The sequence below is a fragment of the Cetorhinus maximus genome, chromosome 3, assembly GCF_964194155.1.
Source record: "Cetorhinus maximus chromosome 3, sCetMax3.hap1.1, whole genome shotgun sequence".
In the NCBI taxonomy this organism is placed as follows: domain Eukaryota; kingdom Metazoa; phylum Chordata; class Chondrichthyes; order Lamniformes; family Cetorhinidae; genus Cetorhinus; species Cetorhinus maximus.
The window spans coordinates 45,005,691-45,030,256 of record NC_135881.1 but is presented as its reverse complement, the minus strand read 5'-3'; the positions used below and the strand labels follow the sequence as shown (position 1 = coordinate 45,030,256).

At 43.5% G+C, this 24,566-nt stretch overlaps 1 protein-coding gene across 5 annotated transcripts in view; it reads right to left on the bottom strand.

The window, feature by feature from the left end:
- mpp7a (MAGUK p55 scaffold protein 7a) overlaps window positions 1-24,566 on the bottom strand; it is a 524,619-nt gene that overhangs the window by 213,329 nt on the left and 286,724 nt on the right. For all 5 annotated transcript variants that reach the window (XM_078537871.1, XM_078537888.1, XM_078537875.1 and 2 more), the window contains one exon: window positions 924-1,004. In XM_078537871.1, the coding sequence (XP_078393997.1) occupies window positions 924-1,004 (81 nt within the window). The remainder of the gene's footprint in view (window positions 1-923; window positions 1,005-24,566) is intronic.

Below are 24,566 nucleotides of genomic sequence, written 5' to 3'. Positions count from 1 at the left end.
GATCTGAAATTGTTGAACTCAAGGTTTAGTCTTGAAGGCTATCAAGTGCCTCTGAAAAATGAGGTGCTGTTCCTTGAGTTTATTTTAAGCACCACTGGAACAGTGTAGGACGTTTAGGACAGAGACACCAAAATGGCAGTACGGTCAGGAATTAATATGACTCAGGGCCCTGCCTGGAGGCTGAGCAGAGATGTTCAGTGAAGAGGTCACCCAATCTGTTTGGTCTCCCCAGTGTAGTGGAGACAACAAAATGAGCAAGGAATACAGTTAACTAAATTGAAAGTACAAGTAAATTGCTCTTTCACCTGGAAGGAATGTTTAGTTTCTTGGATGGTGACAAGGTAAGAGGTAAAAGGACAGGTGCTGTATCAAATGTTATTTCCTCTCATTCTGTCAGTTATTTTCTTTTACCTCTTTGGGAACATACCAATTGGTAAAATGACTGACGTGAATGGAGAAGAATTTCTCAACATATAATCAGACGAACCAGTAGTATCCAAAATGCCTCATTCATTAAGACAATATGAATTTACATTGGCTGCTTATTGTTATAGTACATCTCCATCTTTCAAATTCAGATTTTCCTCTATATTTGTTCCTAATTCCTAATGTTTGCTATGAAAAATTCTTGTTGTTAAATGCATTAATCAGAATTAGACTTTTATATACCATTCCACCCAATCAACCTGTTAACAGAGATTATCATGAGTTAAAACATTTTCTATGTCACACTCAATGCTTTTTAAGTGCACAGATTTTATATGAAGTAAACAAATGTGACAAACTTGAAAATTTAGAAACGTGGCTGGACTTGGATCAGATTTTATTTGTCTGGTCCTGCTTATTGCTAATTACCTGTGGCAACACAACTCAAGCAAAAGGGTCACTTAGACAACACGTTCACACGTGTAACATGTCCTCACCTTCAGATGGGGCTGTGATAGCAGCTTCACCAGTTCTCTGATCTCATTGTTCATTGGTGCGTTGTGCAGATCCTCTGTGAGCTATGAAATATGAAATAATAAAATATTTCAGTGAAATATTGTTTTCACTCATGGCATTTGTGACATCTGAGAATTTATCTGTTCAAAGCTATTTCTTTCTAGGGTGTTCAAACAAAGGCCAGCATGAAGAATAACAGACCATTAATCACCACTTTTTTTCTAGCCCTCAGTGGGCCAACTTTGGCAGGACCCTTCAGCTTACTTTAGTTCAGCTAATCATATGTGGCAACTCCACAGCAAGATCATGCTCTGATTTATTACATAGAAGGGTGAATCCAAGTACCCACTGTATTGAAATAGTCTTTACAAACAAAACAGAGGTCTTACAGAAGCAGAATCAATCCCGGGCATTCACTTTGTAATCTGTCTTCAGCACAGTGGTGAAAGCTACACCACTACTTGCAGACTGTACTGATGTTGTAATGTTTTAAATTAGGGTGCCCCTGCCTCCACTCAATTCATGTTGACTAAATACTGAAAAGGTTAAGTGTGACACACAATTACTGCCTGTATTCCTCTGCACTGATCTTAAATCTTCAAACAAAGAAATGCCATTTGTCTTGTGCATTTGGTTATAAACAAACATTTCAGAACTACAACTCAACAAATTGCCACACAGTTAACACAAATGAACCAGGTCCCATTACTACACAATCTGAAGTTTTAAAGTTACTTAATTGATGTGCTTGTGATTCCTTCAAGAACGAACGGTAATGGATTTTTTACTGACGCGTGACCATCTCAGAGCAATGTGGTGTCAACAGAATCAAGTGATAGTCTGACTTCTGTGTTAATTACATAAATTAAAGGTAAGGATAAACAGGTAGAGGGCATTCATTATTTGAGCACAAATAAAGAGACACTTATTGACACTGTGGTGGTGAGTAGGGTGAGGATCTATTCACTTGCAATGTTTCACTTTGTGAATAAACCTAAACTGAGCAAAGATTGACTTCTGGCCTTGTTCTTCACTCAATGGCTGTTAAAAGTTTAGCACTCTGTGAACTTCAGGTTAAGCACATCTGTAGCACTGCGTTTCCTCCAATGAACTAATTTCCATCCCAAGTTAGCCAACTCATCATCCATGATAGCTTCTTCTCCTGTCCTGTGGCCACCTTAGAAGTACCCCAAAATTCAATCATTATTTGCCTCACCTACATGCTACCTTTTTGGCACACCATTTGTCATCATGGAGTCAGCTTCCACTTAACACATCTCTCTCCATTACAACCCTCAATTGAATTTTTGTCTTGACTTTAACGTCAAAATCATGAATAAGCAAAAACTTGCACCAATTCAGTAACAGCAAGACCATCCAATTCACCACCCATCACAACTTCTGCAACCTAGCTCGCAATTCTATTTTCCTTGCCAGCTGCTCACTCAGGCTGAAACAGGCAACTTATGTCCTGAAGCAAACTTCAAGACATATCTTATCTACTGCTGAAAAAAAATACTTCTTTGGTCGAAACTTTTCATCTTGGACTCATTAAGACAATTCAGAAGAATACCAAAGGTAAAGGGAACAACAATTTATACATGTGAGAAGAGAATGCTGACAGGTTAGCAAGTGGACTCTGATTGGTAGAGGCATTGCATTCTGTTTGTAGACAGAAAGAACACGCTCACATATTGCGCCCGTTTCAGCTGAACAAAATAAGTGATAGCCATTTGCTGGTTCATTCCCCAAGGCAACGCCTTGACCAGAGTCAAGCTGCCTGGTTTAAATTTCAGAAAATGCTTAATAGTTAACTTTCAGTCACTATCAACTGTTGCATTCTTCATGGCAACGTCTCTACCAGAGTTCACTTGCCAACCAATCAGCACCCTCTTCTCATGCAGTATAAATTGTTGTTCCCTTTACATTTGACATTCTTGCGAATTGTCCTGATGAGTGCAAGACGAAAATCTTCAACAAAAAAATTATTTTTTTTCAGCAATATTCAAGTTCTGGACTAGCAAACGACTATACATACCTTATCCATCACCAAAGCTGCCCATGTAAATTGCTGAAATATCACTCCATCCACACCTCACCCCCAACCGCAGCTGATTCATGTGTGTCCTGGTTACGTCCAGGCTTCTCCAATTCTCTTTTCGCTGCAACTCTCCAACCACAGTTCCATCGTACACAACATCTCCATTGGCTGCCCATCCTCCAGTGCATGAAATCAAGAATCTCATCCCCACTCCAAAGTGACAAATGGGGCAGCCGGGACGCGACAGCGCGGCGAGGGCAGCCGGGACGCGACAGCGCGGCGAGGGCAGCCGGGACACGACAGAATGATGAGAATCTTTATTCATTTAATTCTTAAGTTTTATTTTGGTGAAGTCAGTTAATTATCTAATAAATAGAGAGATGGCAGGGCATCTTGGTCCTGTGGAGTGCACCTCCTGGTCCACGTGGGAACTCCAGGATGCTTCATGTGTCAAGACCCCTTTGAAGTCCCAATGCAAGGACTCTGGGAATTCCTGGGAAGTTAGAACTTCCAACGGGAAATTCCCCTGCTCCCTAGGAACCTCTGAAAAAGTCTCCAACTCTGAGATAGAGTCAGGTATTTCTGACTGTTCTGACTTACTTACCTGAATAGTCACCCAAGAAATGTCAAGATAGGAAAAAAATCAAGACTGACACGAGTAACTATACAAATGACCCGCCAATCTCTCACACTGACTTACCTGACTCCGCTGATCCTTCGACTAACCCTCCTAACATCCTGATCAGATCTGACTAGCCCCTGGCCTGGCCTGCCTAGCCCTCATCACCCGAGTCTCCATGACTCCTCCCCAACCTGATCTGGCTAGCCCCCGGCCAGATCCAACTCCTCCCCCCTCCACCACCTCCCCACCCGCCGCTCTACCCACCTCACCCACTTGCAACCTACCAACCTATCCAACTCAACCACCTCCCACCTTACTCACCTCCCCCACCTACCACTCAACCACCTCACCTACTCACCACCCTGCTGACCTACCACCCTATCCACCTCACCTACCTACCACACTTCCAGCTGACATCCCTGCCAGCCAACCTCTTAACCACCTTACCCCCTTATCCACTTACAATAGCCATCCTACTCCTTATCTTACATAATTATCTTCTCTTTGTAGCTGTTTTTAAAGCGGCTTTGGGGCACTTAAGCTCTTTACTTACCAGAGTGCTATAAAAGGGGGGGGGGGCGTGGCTTCTGTGCAGATTCTCTGCACTGCTCACTTCGAGGTTTCCTGTATGCGGTCGAATGTGAAGGATCCCCCTTTGGAGGGTCACTTAAAAATCAGAGGAAGGTAAATGCACATCGTTTTGTCTGATCAGGGTCGGAAATAGGGTTTCTGATCCTGATTGGAAGATCAGGGGCAATGTTTCCAGCCGAATGAGAGATGATGCATTGCTGGATTTGTTTCTGGGGAATGGGGGTGTTCAAGTTGTCAGCAGGGGAACATTTAGGGGACATTGATCATAGCATCATAATGTTTAGGACAGCCATGCAAAAGGACAAGGAGTAATCCAAAGTAAAAATACTAAATTGGAGGAAAGTCAATTTCAGCGGGAGAGAGAACAGATCTGGTCCAGGTAAACTGGAATCAAAGATTGGGAGGCAAAACTTTAACAGAACAATGGGCTGTTTTTAAAGAGAAGATAGTTTGGGTACATTCTCACAAAGGGGAAAGGTAGGACAAACAAAGTTAGAGTTCGCTGGATGATGAAAGAGACTAAGACATAGCTGAAAAAGAACTCATATGATACAAGACAGGGGAGCTGAAAAAAAGTAGTTAAGACAGCAAAGAAAGAGTATGAAAACAGACTGGCAACTGACAAAATGGAATCTAAAAGTCTTCAATAGGCATATAAATAGTAAAAGGATAGTAAAAGAAGGGTTGGGGCAATTAAGGACCAAAAAGGGGATGTCCACATGGAAGCAGGGAGCATGGCTGAGCTACTAAAAGAGTACTTTGCATCTGTCTCTACCAAGGACAAAGGTGCTGTCAAAGTCATTGTGCAAGAGGAGCTGGGACACTGGATTGGCTAATAATTGATAAACAACAGGTATCAGAAAGGATGGCTGTATTTAAAGTCGTTAAGTCACTAGGACCACATTAGCTGCATCTGAGGATACTGGGGAAGTAAGGATGGAAATTGCACAATCTTCCAATTATCCTTAAATATAGGGGTGGTGCCAGAGGACTGGAGAATTGCAAATGGTGCACCCTTGTTCAAATAAGGGCTAAGGAGAAGCCCAGTATTTTCACACCAATCAGTTTAACCTCGGTGGTGGGAGCAATTTTAGGAAAAACCTGGGACAAAATTAACAGTTATTTGGATAAATATGGATTAATTAAGGAAGGCCAACACAAATTTGTTAATGATAAATGGTATTTAACTAATTTGATTGAATATTTTGATGAGGGAACAGAGAGGATTGATGAGTGTAAAGCGGTTGATGTGGTTCACATGGACTTCCAAAAGGTTTTGATCAAGTGCCACATAATAGGTTTACCAGCAAAGTGAAAACGCATGGACTAAAAGGGGCAGTGTCAACATGGATACGAAGTCGGCTGAGTAACAGGAAACAAAGCAGTGGCGAACGGTTGTTTTTCAGAGTGAAAAAGGTATGTGTTTCCCAGGAGGTGGTGGGGTGGTGCTTTTCTTCATCTATATTAATGAGCTAGGTTTGGATATGCAATTACAAGATTTGCAGATGACAAAACTTGGAAGCATAGTGAACTGCGAGGCGGCTATGATAGACTTCTAGAGGACATAGACAGGCTGGGGCAATAGGCGAACACATGGCAAGTGAAATTTAATGCTGAGAAGTTTAAAGTGATACATTTTAGTAGGAATAATGAGTACATGCAATAAAAAGCCAAAGATAAAATTCTAAGGTATTAATCCTGGATTGTTATTAGCCACGTGCAATTGGCATAGGATCAAGCAGATGAGAGAATAAAACCCACGGCTCAAAGAATGGTATGGGAAGAAAGGGTCTCAATTCATGAATCACTAATAGGACTTTAAGCTAAAAAGGGGTGGGGGTGTTGGGGAAGGGGTCAGATAAAGAGACATTTAGAATTCTAAAGAGAAAGACTGAGGCAACAGAGCTGTGTAGCAATTTGGGTATAGACAAGCAGAGCGGAACAGGATGGGGCAGAGTTTAATGGGAATAGTGCATTATCGAATAAAGTCCATGCAAAGAAAAGCAGTAAAAAAAAATATAATTAAAGGCTCTTTATCTGAATGCATGAAGCATTCATAATCAGATGGATGAACTAACGGCTAGAGATAAAGATAAATGATTCAGATCTAGTTGCCATTCCAAAGACATGGGGCAGAATTTTGCCCTTGGCGTGCAGGATTGGCAGGGGCAGACGGGAGCGGTTTGGAAGCTGCCCACTGCCTGCGATCGGCATCGCACCGTAATTTTACGCGGGTGGGCCAATTAAGACTTGCCCAGCGTAAGACACGGCTGCAGAATGAGCTCGAAGGGGTGGGCGGGGGTGGGTGCTCAATATCCGCCAGGTCCAATGGCAGCCCAGTGGCCGATTCAAATGCAGCTTTGGCAGCCCTTGGAAGGCTGCCACCGAAGGACACAGAAGTCGTGATGGACAGTGTTGCGGGCAGACACGGCAGATGGGAGGGCAGGTTGGCAGGGCAGTCAGCCCCATGTTTCTCAGATGAGTGCTTCGCTGCCCTCCTGGAGGAGGTGGCAGCCAGAAGAGAAACCCTCCTCCCCAGGGACAGGAGGAGGAGCCCCCCCTGCCCCCTACCTCACCAAAAAGGCCTGGGAGGAGGCGGCATCCAGGGTCAGCAGCCATGATATGGTGAGGCACACACGGGTGCAGTGCTGGAAGCACTTCAGTGATCTCCTGCGATTGGGAAGGGTGAGTACCGTGTTGGCATGGGTCACTTTGCAAAGCAGTTAAGAGCTGCGCAGCCCTCCACAGACCTCAGAGGGGTTAGAATGTGAATGGCAAATGTCAATGAGGCAGCATCTGGGCAAGGGGGTGAGCCCTTGCTGCTTGGACTGAGTGCCTTGCAGTTCCAGAGTCACCAATCGGCTGAGCCCTGCGATGTAGTTCCTCAGGTGGGGTTGGCCAGAGTGCAATGGTGCTGCAGGTAGAGAGTGGACTAATCAAAGCTCCTCTATCTTTTCAGAAGAAAACATCCCATAACAATGCAGAGAGATTGCATACTGGCGGGGGACCTCCACACTTAGTATTCCTCACTCATTATGAGCAGGAGGCCTTGGAGCTGGAGTGGCGCTATGTGCCTAGGTCAAGCAGCCATGGAGAGGTTGGGGCGCCACAGGGAGGTAAGAGTGCAATGCGCTGAGTTGAGAATGTCAGTAATTGCAACCATTTCACTGTAGTCTCTTTATTGATGTGAACCTCGAACCTGGAATCCCATTTGATATTGGAAAGACAAGGGCACCCTAATCTCTGTCATGAGGTTGCCAGGCATGCACGGTAACAGTGTGACGACTTCAACTAATGACATGTCCTTGTTGCTCCTTTTCGGCTCATCACCAACCGTTTAAGATGAGGAGCCTGAAGGCCTACCCCTGACTCCTGAAGACAACACCGATCGGAATGCACCTGCAACACACCTGCTCTATCAAGCAGGCACCAGTGCCTCGGTGGGCATTAGATCACCAGCTACTAGCTCGAAGCAAATTGCTGAGGGCACTTCACACTTGCTTGAAGTGCAAGTGGAGGCAGAGTGCGCCCAGGGAGCCAGCAGTCAGAGGACAGCTGGGGACGAGGACAATGCTCATTCGATGGCTGATGGTGTCTATCTGGAGTTGTCCATGAGGCAGCAGATGCTGAACATACAGCAAGGTGTGCGGGAGGATCTGGCAGAGATACATGATGGAATGCGTGCCATGGTCTCGGTTGTGGAGGAGGCCTTGCGGAGAGTGAGCAATGCCTTTTCCATGAAGAGAGTGGCGACTCTCATGGAGAAGCTCCTCCAGGAGCTGCATCAGGTTTTCCTGAGGATGCGCTTGAACCTGCAAGCCCTTACACCGGCAATAACCTCAGATGGTCAGTGTCAGCGTGGGAGATGGATTGGGCGCCCAGTATCCCAGTCCGTCCATCAATGGTGAGCAGGGAGGTCTAGAGTGACCTTATGTTGGCGCACGAGCTGCCTGTCATCTCTGCGGGCTCCTCTCAGGGCACTCTGAATGAGGGCAGCAGCTCCTCTGCCCCTCTACCAGTGACTGTGGCATTCGATGAGGCTGTGGCGACTGGGGAGATGCCAGCCATGGCACTGGCTGCTCCCTCCCAGGCGGGGCCAACACTGGCTCCATGGGCCAGAGGACGCCCACCAAGGTCATCAAGGCCAACAGGACAGCAGAGTGAGCAGGTTGTCTCCAATGCTGGTGCCTGCAAGGGAGGAGCACCTAGACATAGCACTGCAAGCGAAAACGTAAGGCACCTTAATCACAACATGGCCTGATCACGGGTGATATTTGTTTCCCCCATTTTTCAGTTCAGTGTTTATTGGTGTGATGGAAAACACCTGTCAATGTTAATTTGTCGAATGGATGCAGGCACCATTTAATTAAATGTGCTTTTGTGCAACTGGCCTCTGGATGCTTCGTTTGTTCTGCAGGTGCAGGGTAAGCCATGATGTTCTGTTGGACATGTTTCTCCTTAAACTTTATCGAAATAGCACATAGTGTATGTTGTTGACCAAGGAACTGGTCCTGTCAGGAATCGAGTATGGAGCCTGCAGCCCTAGCATGTGGTTGTGGCTCTTATTTGGTAGGCTAGCTGAAGGAGCGTTGGATCAAAGCGTCCCGGATGTCCCTGCCTTCCTGGAGGTTGCCCAGGTCAGCGTCTATGCCCTCAGCATTCTCCTCACCGTGCTCGTCCTTGGACTCACTACTGGACTCATCATCTGTTGCCTGAGTAGCAGCGTCAAGATCTTTTTCCTCCAGTGGGTCCCCCCTTTCCAGTGCCAGATTGTGGAGAGCGCAGCATGCAACCACTATCAGTGACACACGATCTTGGTAGTATTGGAGTGCACCCACTGAACAGTCCAGACATCGGAAGCGCATCTTGAGAAGACTGATGGTTCTCTCTACCACCGCCCTTTGGAGGCATGGCTCCTGTTGTACCGATGCTTGGCCTCTGTTCTTGGGAGATGGAGAGGCGTCATGAGCCACTTGAACGGATAGCCCCTGTCACCCAGCAGCCATCCATCCAGTCGGGCTGGAGCACTGAAGAGCCTCAGCACCTGGGAGTGCCTCAGGATGTAAGCATCATGGGAGCTGCCAGGGTACGTTGCACAGACTTGCAGAATCTGCATCCTATGGTCACACACTATCTGCACGTTCATGGAGTGAAATCCCCTCCTGTTGACGAATGCACCCGGCTGACCCGCAGGCGCCTTGATGGCCATGTGTGCAGTCAATTGCACCCTGGATGCAGGGAAGCCCAGCAATCGCTGCAAAGCCTCTGGCTCGCTCTGCCTGGCTGACCTTGTCTGTACAGTAGTGAATGAAAGTCAATGCATGCCTGAACAGAGCGTCTGTCACCAGCTTGACACAACTGTGGATAGCTGATTGGGAGATTCCACACAGATCCCCACACTGAGCACTGGAAGGAGCTGGAGACATAGAAGTTGGAGGCCACCATGACCTTCAGCGTCACTGGCATTGGGTGTCCACCCACCCAGTCGGTGCTGATCTCGGGGCCAATCCTCTGACAAATGAAAGTCACGGTCTCCCTCAAGAGGCGGAGCCTCCTTCGGCACTACACTTCAGATGTGTTGAGGTAGCTGAATGCCAGCGTTTACATGTGTAAACGCTGGTAGCAGAATAATAGCATCTTTTTTTTAATTGTTCATTCATGGGGTATGGGTTTCGCTGGTTGGGCCAGCATTTATTTCCCATCTCTAGTTGCCCTTGAGAAGGTGGTGGTGAGCTGCCTTCTTGAACCACTACAGTCCACGTGGTGTAGGTACAGTGCCGTTAGGGAGGGAGTTGCAGGATTTTGACCCAGTGACAGTGAAGGAACGACAATATATTTCCAAGTCAGGATGGTGAGTTACTTGGAGGAGAACCTCCTGGTGGTGGTGCTCCCATCTATCTGCTGCCCTTGTCCTTCTAGGTGGTAGTGGTCACGGGTTTGGAAAGCGCTGTCTAAAGGGCGTTGGTGAATTCCTGCAGTGCATCTTGTAGTTGGTACACACTGCTGCTACTATGCGTCAATGGTGGAGGGAGTGAATGTTTGTGGATGTGGTGCCAATCAAGTGGGCTGCTTTGTCCTGGACAGTGTCCTGCTTCTTCAGTATTGTGGCAGCTGCATCCATCCAGGCAAGTGGGGAGTATTCCATCACACTCCTGACTTGTGCCTTGTAGATGGTGGACAGGCTTTGGGAAGTCATGAGGGGTTACTTGTCGCAGGATTCCTAGTTTCTGACCTGCTCTTGTAGCCACAGTTTTTATATGGCCGGTCCAGTTCAGTTTCTGGTCAATGGTAACCCCCAGGATGTTGATAGTGGGGGATTCAGTGATTGTAATGCCATTGAACATCAAGGGGCAATGGGTGGATTCTCTCTTGTTGGAGATGGTTATTGCCTGACACTTGTGTGGCACAAATGTTACTTGCCACTTGTCAGCCCAAGCCTGGATATTGTCCAGGTCTTGCAGCATTTGGACATGGACTGCTTCAGTATCTGGGGAGTTGAGAATGGTGCTGAACATTGTGCAATCATCAGCAAACATCCCTACTTCTGACATTATGATAGAAGGAAGGTCATTGATGAAGCAGCTGAAGATGGTTGGGCCTAGGACACTACCCCGAGGAACTCCTGAGGTGATGTCCTGGAGCTGAGATGACTGACCTCCAACAACCACAACCATCTTCCTTTGTGCTAGGTATGCATCCAACCAGTGGAGCGTTTTCCCCGATTCCCATTGGCTCCAGTTTTGCTAGGGCTCCTTGATGCCACACTCAGTCAAACGTTACCTTGGTGTCAAGGGCAGTCACTCTCACCTCACCTCGGGAGTTCAGCTCTTTTGTCCATGTTCGAACCAAGGCTGTAATGAGGTCAGGAGCTGAGTGGCCCTGGCAGAACCCAAACTGGGCATCAGTGAGCAGTTTATTGCTAAGCAAGTGCCACTTGATAGCACTGTTGATGATCCCCTTCCCATTACTGATGATTGACAGTAGGCTGATGGGGCGGTAATTGGCCAAGTTGGATTTGTCCTGCTTTTTGTGTACAGGACATACCTGGGCAATTTTCCACATAGCTGGGTAGATGCCAGTGTTGTAGCTGTACTGGAACAACTTGGCTAGGGGCGCTGCAAGTTCTGGAGCACGTCTTCAGTACTATTGCCAGAATATTGTCTTCTGCGGCCCCTTCCGCTTGGACTTCCTGTTGGCCCTGCGCCCCTTGTGCCTGCACCTTTCCTCCGACAGGTTGCTCCCCTGGAAGCTGAATAGGGACACCTGGCCTCCTCCCACTTCTGGCCCTCTCTTCCTCCTCAGAGGAGGTACCTCCAGTGGAGACCACAATCCCCATTACCAGGGTAAGGGAAGGCTGTCTGATACCTGGAAGGCCCCAGGTAGTATGAAACCTCCAGGGGCCTAGAAAAGAACACTGAGTTCTGAACTGAAGCTTCTTATTTCTGCCAAAGCAGCGCTGATGTGAAATGAAGATGTCCTGTTCACACAAGCAAACAGCAGCAAGTTATATCCTAAACTACAAACTACTCACATTTACATGCCCACTGACCCCTCTTATCAAGCTCGTGGATGAGGTTTTCAAAACTGTGGCCTGCCCGCCTGCCTAGCCCGTGCAACAGCCTGAAAAATCACACGGGCTACATAAACTCTGAGACAATTGGTGTCTCAAGGGCCTTAACTGGTCACTTAATTAATGGTGGGTGTGCCTGTCTTCGTCGCACGTCCGTCTAGTGAAACGTTGCGAGGGTGCACGTTGACATCGGCACACTCGGCCGACATCAATGCGCTTTATTTCACGCTCGGGCACGCGCCCACACACTGTGCTAAAAATGCTGGTTATGGTTACTAGGTGACCAAGATTGAAAAATAAATATTCAAGGCTACATAACATTTTGCAAAGATGGGTACAATGTCATATGAGGAGTAGTAGCCCTGATGGTTGAGGATGACAGACGGACAGTATTGAGAAAGGATCTTGGCTCAGAAGAAATTAGGAACAACGAGGGTCAGAAAGCACTGGTGGGAGTAGTTTATTAAATACCACGAATGGTATTTCTACTCTTGGACATAGCATTAAGCAAGAAATAATTGGAGCTTGTAACAAGGGCAATATAATAATTGTGGGGACTTCATTTTCATATACACTGGACCAATCAAATTGGCAAAGGTGGTCGAGAAGATGAGTTTGTAGAATGTTCCAGGAAATGATTGCAAAAGCAATCTGTGGTGGAAACAACTAGGGATAAAACTGTTTCATATCTAATATTCTGCAGTGAGGCAAGTTTAATTAGCAATCTCATGGGGCAAAGTAATAGTAATGCAATTGAATTCCATATTAAGTTTGAAAGTGGAATACTCCAGACCCAAATGAAAATCCTAAACGTAAACAAAATCCATTACATAGGTATGAGGGGAAAACTGTATAAGGTTGATTGGGGAAATAGACTAAAAAGTATGGAGGTTAATAAACAATGGGAAACATTTAAAGACGTGATTCAAAATGTTCAACAAAAATACATTTTATTAATTAAAAACAAAAATTCAGCAATAAAGGTCCATCTGTAGCTTACTAGGGAAGTTAAGAGTGATATTAGATTAAAAGAAGTGGCTTAAAATGTTGCAAAGAATTATGGTAAACCTGGGGGTTGGGAGGGTTTTAAAAACCAGCAAAGGGTGACCAAAGAGTTGATAAAGAGGGAAAAAATAGAAGAAAGTAGCCAGAAATATAAACACAGATTCTAAGAACTTTTAAAAATATAGAAAAAGGAGAGTAGCTAAAGTAAACAGTGGTCCTTTAAGCAATAGGAGAAATTATGAGGAATGGGGAAATGGCAGAAATGTTGAACAAATATTGTGTGTCTGTCTTCACAGTACAAGACTCATGTTAAATACCAGAAATAGACAGGAACCAGGGATCTATTACTAAGTAAGTCTTAACAAAGTACCTAGAAAATCATTCTAAATAGCAAATCATAAAAGGTATGATTAGTCTAAGACAGCATAATTTTATGAATGGGATATTGCGTTCAACAAATTCATTAGAGTTTTTTTGAGGATGTCAGTGGATGTAGTATACTTGGATTTCCTAAAGGCATTCGATAAAGTACCACACAAAAGGTTAATATGCACGATAAACACTCATGGAGTTGGGGATAATATATTAGCATGGTTGGAGGATTAGCTGATTGACAGGAAGTGGAGAACAGGGTTTAACTGGGCATTTTCAAGTTAGCGGGCTGTAACTAGTAGAGTACTACAAGGATCAGTGCTGAGGTCTCAGCTACTTACAATCCATAATAATTACTTAGATGAAGACATAGAGAAATGTATCTAAGTTTGCTGATGATTCAAAGCTAGGAGGACACAGAAAGGCTGCAAAGAGAAATGGACAGGTTAAGGGAGTCGCCAAATGTGGGCAGATAGAATATAATAACGTGAGGAAGTGAGAGGTTATTCACTTCAATACTGAAATTAGAAAAGCAAATTTTTTTTAAAAGACATGAAACTTATTAATGTTGATATTCAGAGAGACTGGGTGTACTTGTATAGGGAATACAGAAAGTGAACATACAGGTAGCAATCGTGATCTGCCCAACGGCTATCCTCTGCTCATTTTTCCATGTCCCTCATTCTTATGCTTTTCTTTTCAGTTGCTCATAAGAGCCCCCAATTTGAGTTTCAATGAGCAATATGACTAGGGAAGAGGATACATGAGATGGTCTTCCTCATGCATACTTAAAGGAAACACAAGTCCTCTTCTCAAAGGATCCTCCACCTGTAAGCAGCCTGGGTCCCTTGAGATTCTAGCTCTACTGCCATCACCACCAAAAATTTTCTGGTCCTGCCATTGGCCATAACTCTTAACCATGAACATGGGATCCTGAACTGGACCTGGGTTGACTTGCAAAAGGGCAGGGGCAACCAACCCCTGGGGTCTCAAACCACTCTGTTGCCCTATATGCAGGTACAGCAAACAATTAGGAAGGCAAATAACATGTTAGCCTTTAAAGAAACAAGGCTGGAGTACACAAGTAAGGAGGTCTTGCTACAATTGTCTCTGACTTTGTTGAGACCATATCTGCAGTACTGTGCGCAGTTTTGGTCTCCATAGCTAAGCAAGAGTATATGTACCCTGAAGGAGGTAAAGTGAACCTTCATCAGATTGGTTCCTGGGATGAGGGCATTGTCCTATGATGAGAGATTGAGCCTGTATTCTCTGGTGTTTAGGAGAACAAGAGGTGATCGCATTGAAACTTAGAAGGTTTGGTAGGGCCTTCACAGGATACATAGAGGTTGTTTCCACTGACCAGGGAATCTAAAACATAGGGGCACAGTCAAAAAGGTTAGTCATTTAAGACTGAGCTAAGGAAAGGCTTATTTATTCAGAGGGTTGTGAATATTTGGAATTGCTTATTCCAGAGGTTGTGGATACTCCATTGTTGAGTAGATTCAAGGCTGGGAAAGACAGATTTTTGATCTTTCAGGGCTCAAGGGATATGGCGAGCAGGCAGCAGTGTGGAGTTTAGGTAGATGAACCATGATATTATAGAATGGCAGTACAGGCTCAAGGGGCCAAATGATCTACTCCTGCTCCTATTTCTTGTGTTCATAAGGGGTGGAGGAGCAGAGAGACCAGCAGGTGTATGTGCACAAATTATCGAAGGTGCCAGGGCAGTGGAAACATTGGTTAATAAGGCATATAGGATCCTGGGCTTTATAAAGAGAGGTATCGTGTACAAAAGCAAGAAAGTAATGTTGAGCCTTTATAAAAGTAAAGGAAATTTCATCTTTTCCCTAATATTACTGTGGGATACTGAGGCAGGCTATGGGAGCTGTGTGTGTATGTGTTGCCTGTGTGTGTGTGACTAATTTAATTAAACTGAAGACAGTCAGACTGCAAGGTTTAAATCATCAAAGGAATAATGTGTAAAAGCAGGCATTTTGAAATGGAAACGGACGAGCTAACATTTGCATTTGTAGCTAAGTTGACAGGTTTGAATTTCAAAGAGACATAACTGGAAGTTTTACAACTGGCAAAAATTGTAAACAAATAAGGCAAATTTATGAAGTTTATTTTTCCCAAAAGGGCTGGCCATAATGACAATATTTTTATATTCTGGGAAAAGTGATTTCCAAACAAAGTTTAAAACAATGGATTTAAAGAGCAAAGAGAAAATATATTTCAGGAAATGTTGAAAGCTATATGGGAATGGCCATGTGAGATCGTGAAAGACGGGCTATGTGAAGACAAACTTGTGAAAAGCAGCTTCTAGCCACCCGAGAGGTTTGTTACAGAAAGCAAGCTTTTGTTAAAAGCCTTGGATTTCCATTGTCAAGTGAGCGGGAGAGGGAAGCCCGGTGAAATATCTCCCCTACAGTAACAGTGGGTGCCTTGCAGTCATATTACTGGATGTTTTGTGGATTAAGAATCTATTTGGAGTGTTGCCTGAAAAAAGGTGCTTATTCTGGGAGTATAGTTAAGTAGAAATCTTTTGGGAAATGTTATAAGACTAAATAACTATGTAGCTGTAATCTTGTGCGTTTAATTTTTCTTTCTCTTATTAATAAATGTTTTAATTTAATATTTAAAATCTCCCAAAGTGTTAGTGGAAACTTTACTTCTGACTTCAACGCACATACTTTCTCGTGACAAAAATACAAATTGCAAATCGTTGTGATAGCTTGGCATAGTTTCCCTTTGGGATTTGATCAGGCCAGCAATTACCACTTGCCATATCATAACATAAAACACTGGTTTGGCCTCAACTAGAGAACTGGATCCAAGTCCAATCACTTTATTCAGGGTGTGAAGGCATTGGAGAAGGTGCAGGCAAGATTTATAAGTATAGTTCCAGGAATGAGGGACTTCAGTTGTGTAGATAGACTGGAGAAGCTAGGGCTGTTCTCCTTGGGGAAGGCTGAGAGGAGATTTGATAGGTTTGTTGAAAAACAAAAGGGGTCTGGACAGAGTAGATATATAGAGAAAGTGTTCCCATTAGTAGAAGGGTTGTGAACCAGAGGACACCAATTTATGGTAAAAGGGCTCAAGAACCAAAGGCAATATGAGAAACAAGCAGCAAGTGGTTGGGATCCGGAATGCACTGCCTGAGTGTGTGATGGAGGCAGGTTCAATCATGGCTTTAAAAAAAGATTTGGATAATGATTTGAAGAGAAAACTACTGCAGGGCTATGAGGCAAGGGTGGGGGAGTGGATCTAGCTGAGTTGCTCTTGCAGAGACCAAAAGAGGCCGAAAGCATTCTATAATTGTTCTTTGATTCTATTTAGTTTAATTCAGCAACTTTTCTTAGCCTGTGCCAGCGCGTGCATTTTTCTCCTTTCACTCTGGTTCTTCAGTCCACCTTTGGTGGCAGATCTTTCAGCTGAAACATTCTACTTAAATACATTCAATCAGAGCATCTCTGCCCAGCTCAAAAATCATGTGCAAAGCACCAAATAATTGCAAGTTGTTATTGGAATGAACTCCTTGCACTGAAAGATGCACTTGGTTCTTTGTCATCACTGAAAAATTTAACAAAACCTTAAAAGTTTACCTTATACTAGTTGGAATTATGACAGGCTTGCTATTGACCATATATAGCAGACAACTGGTTTAGCCATTCCTCCCCAGATCTGGCTGAACCACTGAAACCACAATCAGGTTCTGCTTTCCTCTGCCAAAACTGCTCGCTGCTCCAGGATCATCCTGGAGTATATAACTTCTGGCTTCTCAACTTCATTACAAACTGCTGTCTTAATCCTCTCTCCCCTTGCCTCCAACAACAAATGCACAGAGCTCAGGGATTTCATCTATTACTAATATTAAGAACCCCTGTTCAGCTGTATATGGCACTTCGATCCTCTCTCTTAGCCCATCAGGCCAGATTTCCACTAAGGTTCTCCCTAGCCCGCAATTGCATCTTTGTTTTGCTCTTACCACCCCGCACCCTCCCAGCCCCTACATGCCTTTTCCAAGCTATCTTGTGCACTACACTCACCACCTTTGTCGTTGACCCTAAGGCACCAAACTACTGACCTCTCAACTTCTTTTCCTGGCCCCCAAGTCAGCTAATATTGTTAAAAGTTGTCTCTCTTCAGGTCCTGTATTTCACCTCTTCATGTGCGCTCTCTTAAAAAAAAAACCTAATTCCATCAATCCGTTCAAATGACTACCCTTTCCTCTCCAAAGTCCTTGAACATGATGTCGCCTCCCAAATCTGAGCCCATTCTTCCTGCAGTTCCATGCTTGAATCCCTCCAATTAGGTTTTTGTCCCAGCAGAGTCCTGAAAATGTCTTGAACAAAAGTCACAAATGACACCTATTTGATTATGACGTGCAAAGAGATGCCTCCTCATCCTTTGTAACCTGTCTGAAGCCTTTGACACCATTCTCACCCAGCTTCATTATCATCTATACAGTCGTAGCCAGAGAACTGCCTGCAATGGCTTCTCTTACTGCTCTCACACCTTTAGCTATGATTCGTAACACTCCTTGTTCGACTTCCACTCCTGGCTGAGCATAAATTTCCTACAACTAAATATTGGGAAGACCAAAGCTATTGTGTTTGGTTCCTGCTACAAACTACGTTCCCTAATTACCAACACCATCCCTCTCCCTGGCAACTATCTGAAGCTGATCCAGGTCACTCAAAATCTTGGTGTCATATCTGGCTCATGATGAGTTTCCAAGTGCACATCTGCACCATCACTAGGACTGCCTACTGCCACCTTTGTAGCATTGCACAACTCCTTCCCAGCCTCAGCTCAACGGCAGCTGAAATCCTCAGCCATGCCTTTATTACTTCTAGACTTGACTATGTCAATGGTTTCCTGGTCAGCCTATCTTATATGCTCCATAACCGTGATTCATCCAAAACTCTGCTGCTCGTGTCCTTAACTTGCAGTAAAGCCATCACCCCTATGTTCATTGACCTACATCAACTCACATTCTCAATTTTAAAGTTCTCATCTTTGTTTTAAATCCCTCCATAGCCCCACCCCTCCCTATCTCTGTAATCTTCTCTCCTGCTACAATCAATGTTCCTGCTAAGCTGCTTGGTTGTGTGGCTGCTCAGTAGCCTGAAAGATACCACACAGGCTTTGTTCTGAGAGAAATAACTAGCGTGCATGGCCATTTAAAATAATTTAAAGGGACCACAGTAGAAAAAAAGGCAGACCATGCACAACAGCTAAATTTTAATGAGAATGTTGCTTACAACCCTCTTAGATTCCCACATTTCTTGAATTTTGGCCTCTTGCTCATCCCCAATTTAATTAATTTCACCTTTGACAATCATGCCTCCAAGCTCTGGAATTTCTTCTCTTACTTAGGCGCCCATTAAAATCTCTCCCTTTGTGCAAGCTTTTGGTCATCTGCTCTAATATTGCCTTATGCAGCTCGTGCTAAATTTTGATTGATAAGTAGTAAAGCACTTGGGATGTTTTACTAATTTAAAGGCGCCATATAAATAAAAGTTGTTGTTGCCACTATACTTCAGGCAGTCTCACACAACTAAGCAGAATTTGCTCCTATACTGCAATTTATTAACAGCTTCAAGCTGAAACCAATCTAAGACTAATAATACTCTTAGTGGATGGGTGTTATGAGTCTTTTCCAAGCATTCTTTGTGTAGAGGGGAAGAGTCAGAATAGCCATGCGTCATTCTCTTGTCAAAGACATGTACAAATGATGCAATGATGTGGCAAAGCTGTAAATCACATCAAAAAATGTACTTGTAAACAAATGACCAACAGTTTTCCATTACAAGTATTCCTTTAAACCACTTAAACATTCAAAACTTACGACTGTTAAGTCTCACAGAGGTAGATAAGAATAATAAAACATATATGAATTTGCCCCAACAGCAGAAGTTGTAAGATGAGAATGAGTTTCATAATGCATTAAAGAGCTGAAGTATTTATACAATTAAGGAAAAAAATCAAAATCTGGTAAACGCATTAGGTTTTTTTTCATTTTTTGGATGAAATAATTTGGTTCAGATTACACATGTGTCATTCAAGCATTTTAACTGAGTGATCAACACAACGACTATACAGATATTATATTGTATCTGAACCTGAAACTAATGTTCATATTCCTTCCTCCTCCCCAGGAAATAGGTTAGCTGGGTGGTGGGGGAAGGGCAAGTTCCTATATCATTTGCAGAAACGTTTGCATATGAATAAGTGTTGAAGAAAACAGTAAAACATAGCCATAATACATATTTTAAGAGAAACAAACCAGCAATGCACACAGACAGATTGAGGACACAGTTTTGCTGTTTTTTTTCTGTTGAGACACAGGATATACTGTATTACATTAGTGGGGGAGATTAACTCAAATTAGGTCATCAATCCTCATCTCCTGATCTGTTTATATTACCACTGTACACTCAATTTTGGCAAACAGCCTTTTTTCTCAAGCCAATAAAAACCAATCTCATGGCAGGAAAGTGGTGCGTGTGTTGTCACCATTACCAACTAATTTATACCATGAAAATAATGGAATGGAGGTATTGCTTTACACAAAAATGTGAAATAAATCTGTTTCCCTCTATCTCTCATTCCCTGATTCTTTCCATCTTACTCAGTTTTGTCCTCCATTCATTCTGTTGCCTAGAACTTCGGCTATTGCCAACTCTGTATCTGTTTTTATGTCTCTTTATCTTCTGTCTCCTGTCTCACTGTTATGCTCTGTGCATTTCTGTTGCTAAATGCTTGGCTTTCTATGCCTTTCACACACTTTCTCACTTTCTCAATGGACTGGATTTTAAGGTCAGCAACAAACGAATGGAGCCAGCCATTTGTTACACTAGTACACAGCGCACAGACTTTTTATGGGCTTTGGACCAGGCGTTCCTGTCAGCTACTGAGCAGAAAAAATGCAGCACCCTGCCCAGAGCATCTGGGACCTTCATGAACAGGACAAGCAACTGTGATTTTCCATTACCAATCAAATTGAAAAATTATTGATTTCAAACGCAGAGTCTGAACCAGGCAATGTCAGTTGAAATATTTAATTCAATGTCAAATCAAGTACAGGAAGTGAAATGAGAGAGAAAAGATTGGATTAAAAGGGAGAGAAAAACAAGAGACAACGAGAAAGTAAAATATTTTTTATTTAGATCTTTTTTAAAATCACCAACAAAAATTAAAATCTAAACAAAAGAGAACCACATTGGTCAGAAGTTAATTTTCAGTATCGGAAACAGTTTGGCAGTTCAGTATGTCATCACACCATGAAAGGGCACTTATACTGGACTAGGCAAGTCCTAACTTTTACTGGTGAGTTTGATGCACGTCATGAACAGCAATTCATACCATTCCCCATATTTCAACAATGATGACATGGTATAGTCCTGTTGCCACACAGCTTCTGGAGAAGCAGGGCAAGTCAGACGGCAGCTTCTGGATTTACTCTTGTAGCTATATAAATACTATGGCTACAAGAGCAGGTCAGAGGCAAGGAATTCTGTGGTGAGTAACTCACCTCCTGACTCCCCTTAGCCTGTCCACCATCAACAAGATACAAGTCAGGTGTGTGCTGGAGTATTCTCCACTTGCCTGGATGAGTGCAGCTCCCACAACACTCAGGAAACTTGACATTATCCAGGGCAAAGCAACCCACTTGATTGGCACACTCCCACAAACATTCACTCCTGCCAACACCGATGAACAGTGGCAACAGTGTGTACCATCTACAAGATGTACCACAGAAACTCACCAAGGCTCCTTATGCAGCACCTTCCAAACCCACGACTGCTACCATCTAGAAGGACAAGGGCAGCAAGTACATGGGAACACCACCACCTGGAAGTTCCTCTCCAAGTCACTCGCCATCCTGACTTGGAAATATATTGCTATTCCCTCACTGTCATTGGGTCAAAATCCTGGAACTCCCTCCTTAACAGCACTGTGGATGCACCCACACCACAGGGACTGCAGCTGTTCAAGAAAGCAGTTCACCATCACCTCCACCTTCTCAAAGGCGATTAGGGATAGGCAACAAACAGCGACCCAGCCAGCAATGCCCACATCCCGTAAACGAATGTAAAAAAATTGCGTATGGGTGATCATTATAAATTACTGCTCTGTTACATGAAAACATTGAAAGCTTCACCTTAAGACCTCATGCCTCCAACCGGACAAACAGCCTTTTCTTCCCATCTCCTATACTTGGATAACTAACAAATAAAAATGCTCAAAGAAAAATGAAAAAAAAAAATTGTTTTTATGGTCTGTTATTTTTCTCTTGGGTTGCACTGGAAATTAATTTCTACATATTCTAAGGCAATCCTAGAGCACTGGCAACCTCTCCCTCTCTGCGACCCTCCTCCCTCTCTGCAATGTTAACTAATCAAAAATTCCTTTTGTGCCAAATAGGTTAAAAAAAAATCTCAAAACCTGGCAACAATTTAAAATTTCACTTGAGGCATGAGAACTTGACTTAATTTTCAAATTTAGAAACAGATTGATTATCATCTTTTGGACACAGTAAACCAAGGCCCCATTTGCCCTTTCAGATGGATGCAAATAATCCCAAGGCATTAGTTTGAAGATGTGGATTTCACCCCAGTGTCCTGGCCAATATTTATCCCTCAAACAGCATCAATAAAATCAGATTATCTGGCCATTTATCTCATTGTTTTTTTTTGTGGCAGCTACATAAAAGTGGCTACACTTCACAGATCATTCATTGGGTGTAAAAGTATTTTGGGAAACCAAGGTTGTGAAAGGTGCGAAATAGAAATAAGTTCTTGATTTTCTTTCTTTGTTCACTTGACACAAGGGTGCAGGGCTTGAGACTGTTGGTTAGGCATGGAAATGTAGGAGCCTGACTTCACACAAAAAGGTACAGTATCTCAAACCCAGCTGTCTAAAACCGGAGTTTCCGAAAACTGGACACTTTTATAACATTCCATGCATCAATTTTAATTGAGTAAAATTAAAAAGAAAGCTTACCTGGATAATTCGGCTAGGCACTGCATTGGCACGGTGTGACTCCAGACTAGTCATCGGCTTCATGTGCCGCTCTATTCCCCCACTCCAAGTGACTCTTGACCCCATCCAACCCAGCTGGACTAGAACTGCACACAACCTGAACTGCCTGACCCTAAATCTGGCAATAACCAAAATCCAGCACAGCCTTGATCACAAGGTAGCTGGATTTGAGATACTGTACCTGTAGTTCAAACAGGAATGGAGGATAATCGTCACCCAAGTAAGAATACACTGGCTCAGCCTCAACTGGAGTACTCGTCCAGTTCTGGGCATCACAAAAAGGATGTGAAAGCGTGAGAGAGGATAAAGAAAAAGATTAATGAGAATGGTTCCAGGGATGAGGAATTTCAGTTACATAGTCGGACTGGAGACATTGGGAATGTTTTCGTTGAAGAGAAAGTTGAGAGGAGATTTCTTAGAGCTATTCAAACTCATGAGTGGTCTGGACAGAGTAGATAGGGAGAAATTGTTCCCATTGGTGGAAGGATCAAGAATCAGAGGGCTCATATTTAAAGTAATTGGCAAAAATGGCAATGGCGACATGAGGAAAAACCTTTTTACGCAGCGAATGGTTAAGATCTGGAATTAAGAGTGTGGTGGAGGCAGGTTAAATCGAGGTATTCAAGAGAGAATTGAATTATTATCTGAAAAGGAAGAATGTGCAAGGCTACAAGGAGGTGGTGAGTAGTGGCTTTAGGTGAATTGCTCTTTCAGGATGCCAGCACAGGCAGGCCGAATGGTCATCTTCTTCACTGTAATATTCCATGATTCTAATGCTTGAATGATTATGCAGTCGGCATAGATCAATTAGGACACCATCCATAACTAAATCTTATTAAATATATAGAAATCAAAAAGATGAATTGTAAGTTCTTCCACAAGTGGTAAATAATTACAAATCTAAAAGTTACATCTATAAGTGCCCGGGATAAATTCAGTCGCCAGGATCTTAAATACGATAGGCCAAAGAAATTAACCATGTTGCCATCTCAACTGTATTAAAAAGGGCACCAAATGTTTTGCCTCAACATTAACAGTCAGTTAGGATTAGGAAGGCTCCTACACTTGGGACAGACCAGGCAAGCAAGAAGCTGGCTGCTGCTGTATCAGGTTGGACAGGGTGAGTGCAGACAAAGCTGGGGCACTAAGAGGTCTCAGTGGAAGGAAGGGAGCAGAGCTTGAGTTTTTGGGATGTACCTCAGTGTGAGGATGAGTGGATCTGAAAGTGGATCAGGCAGAATGCTAAAGTGTTCAGAATGGAGGCCAACAGAGAAGGATCATGACAGTGGAGTAGCACCCTCCCAACCCCAATCAGGTGATCTGATTAATTGGTACACCGCTAAACATACAAACAAACACACATACATACAAAAACAAATCAGGAGCAGTAGTAGGCCACTCGGCTCCTCAAGCGTGCTCTGCCATTCAATAAGATCGTGGCTGATCTGATCGTGTCCTCAACTCCACTTTTCCACTTACCCCCTATATTCTTTGACTCCCTTGTTAGTCAAGAATGTATCTACCTCTGCCTTTAAAATATTCAATGACCCTGCCTCCACCATTCTCCAGGGAAGAAAGTTCCAAAGGCTCACTCACCACTCAAAAAATTTCTCCTCATCTTTGTCTTAAATGGGAAGACTCCTTATTTTTAAACTGAGCCCCTAGATCTAGGCTCTCTCACGAGCCTGTCAAGTCCCCTCAGAATCTTATATGTTTCAACAAGATCATCTCTCATTCTTCTCAACTCCAATGGAAACAGGCCCAGCCTGTCCAACCTTTCCTCATGAGATAATTCCCCCATCCCAGGTATCAGTCCAGTTAACCTTTTCTGAACTGCTTCCAATGCATTTATAACCTTTCTTCAATAAGGGGACCAAAACTGTACACAGTATTCCAGATATGGTTTCATCAATGCCTTGTACAACTGCAGTAAAACATCCTTACTTTTATATTCCATTCTCCTTGTAATAAATGACAACCTCCCATTTGCCTTCCCTAATCACTTGCTGTACCTGCATACTAACTTTTTGTTTTAAAACACCACAATCAGCCACATTACAAGTTCATTAGAATACTATCCAATATTAAGGCAAGATTACATTCATACATGATTACACACAACAGGCACGAGAACTACAAATGCATATATCTCCAAAAAAGTGTTTTTGTTTGAAGTAGAATTTCTGAATTTCACTGCATCTGGAAAATCCAGAGAAGCAATGCTTACCATCTGCATAAAACCTAAAAATAATCAGCTGCAACATAATCAGTTTCTCCAGCTTCAAATTGATTACAATTGGAATTCTAGACTGTATTGAACTCACACCACTTGTGTACTATTCACTAAAATGTTCCCCTTCACCTCCCATTCA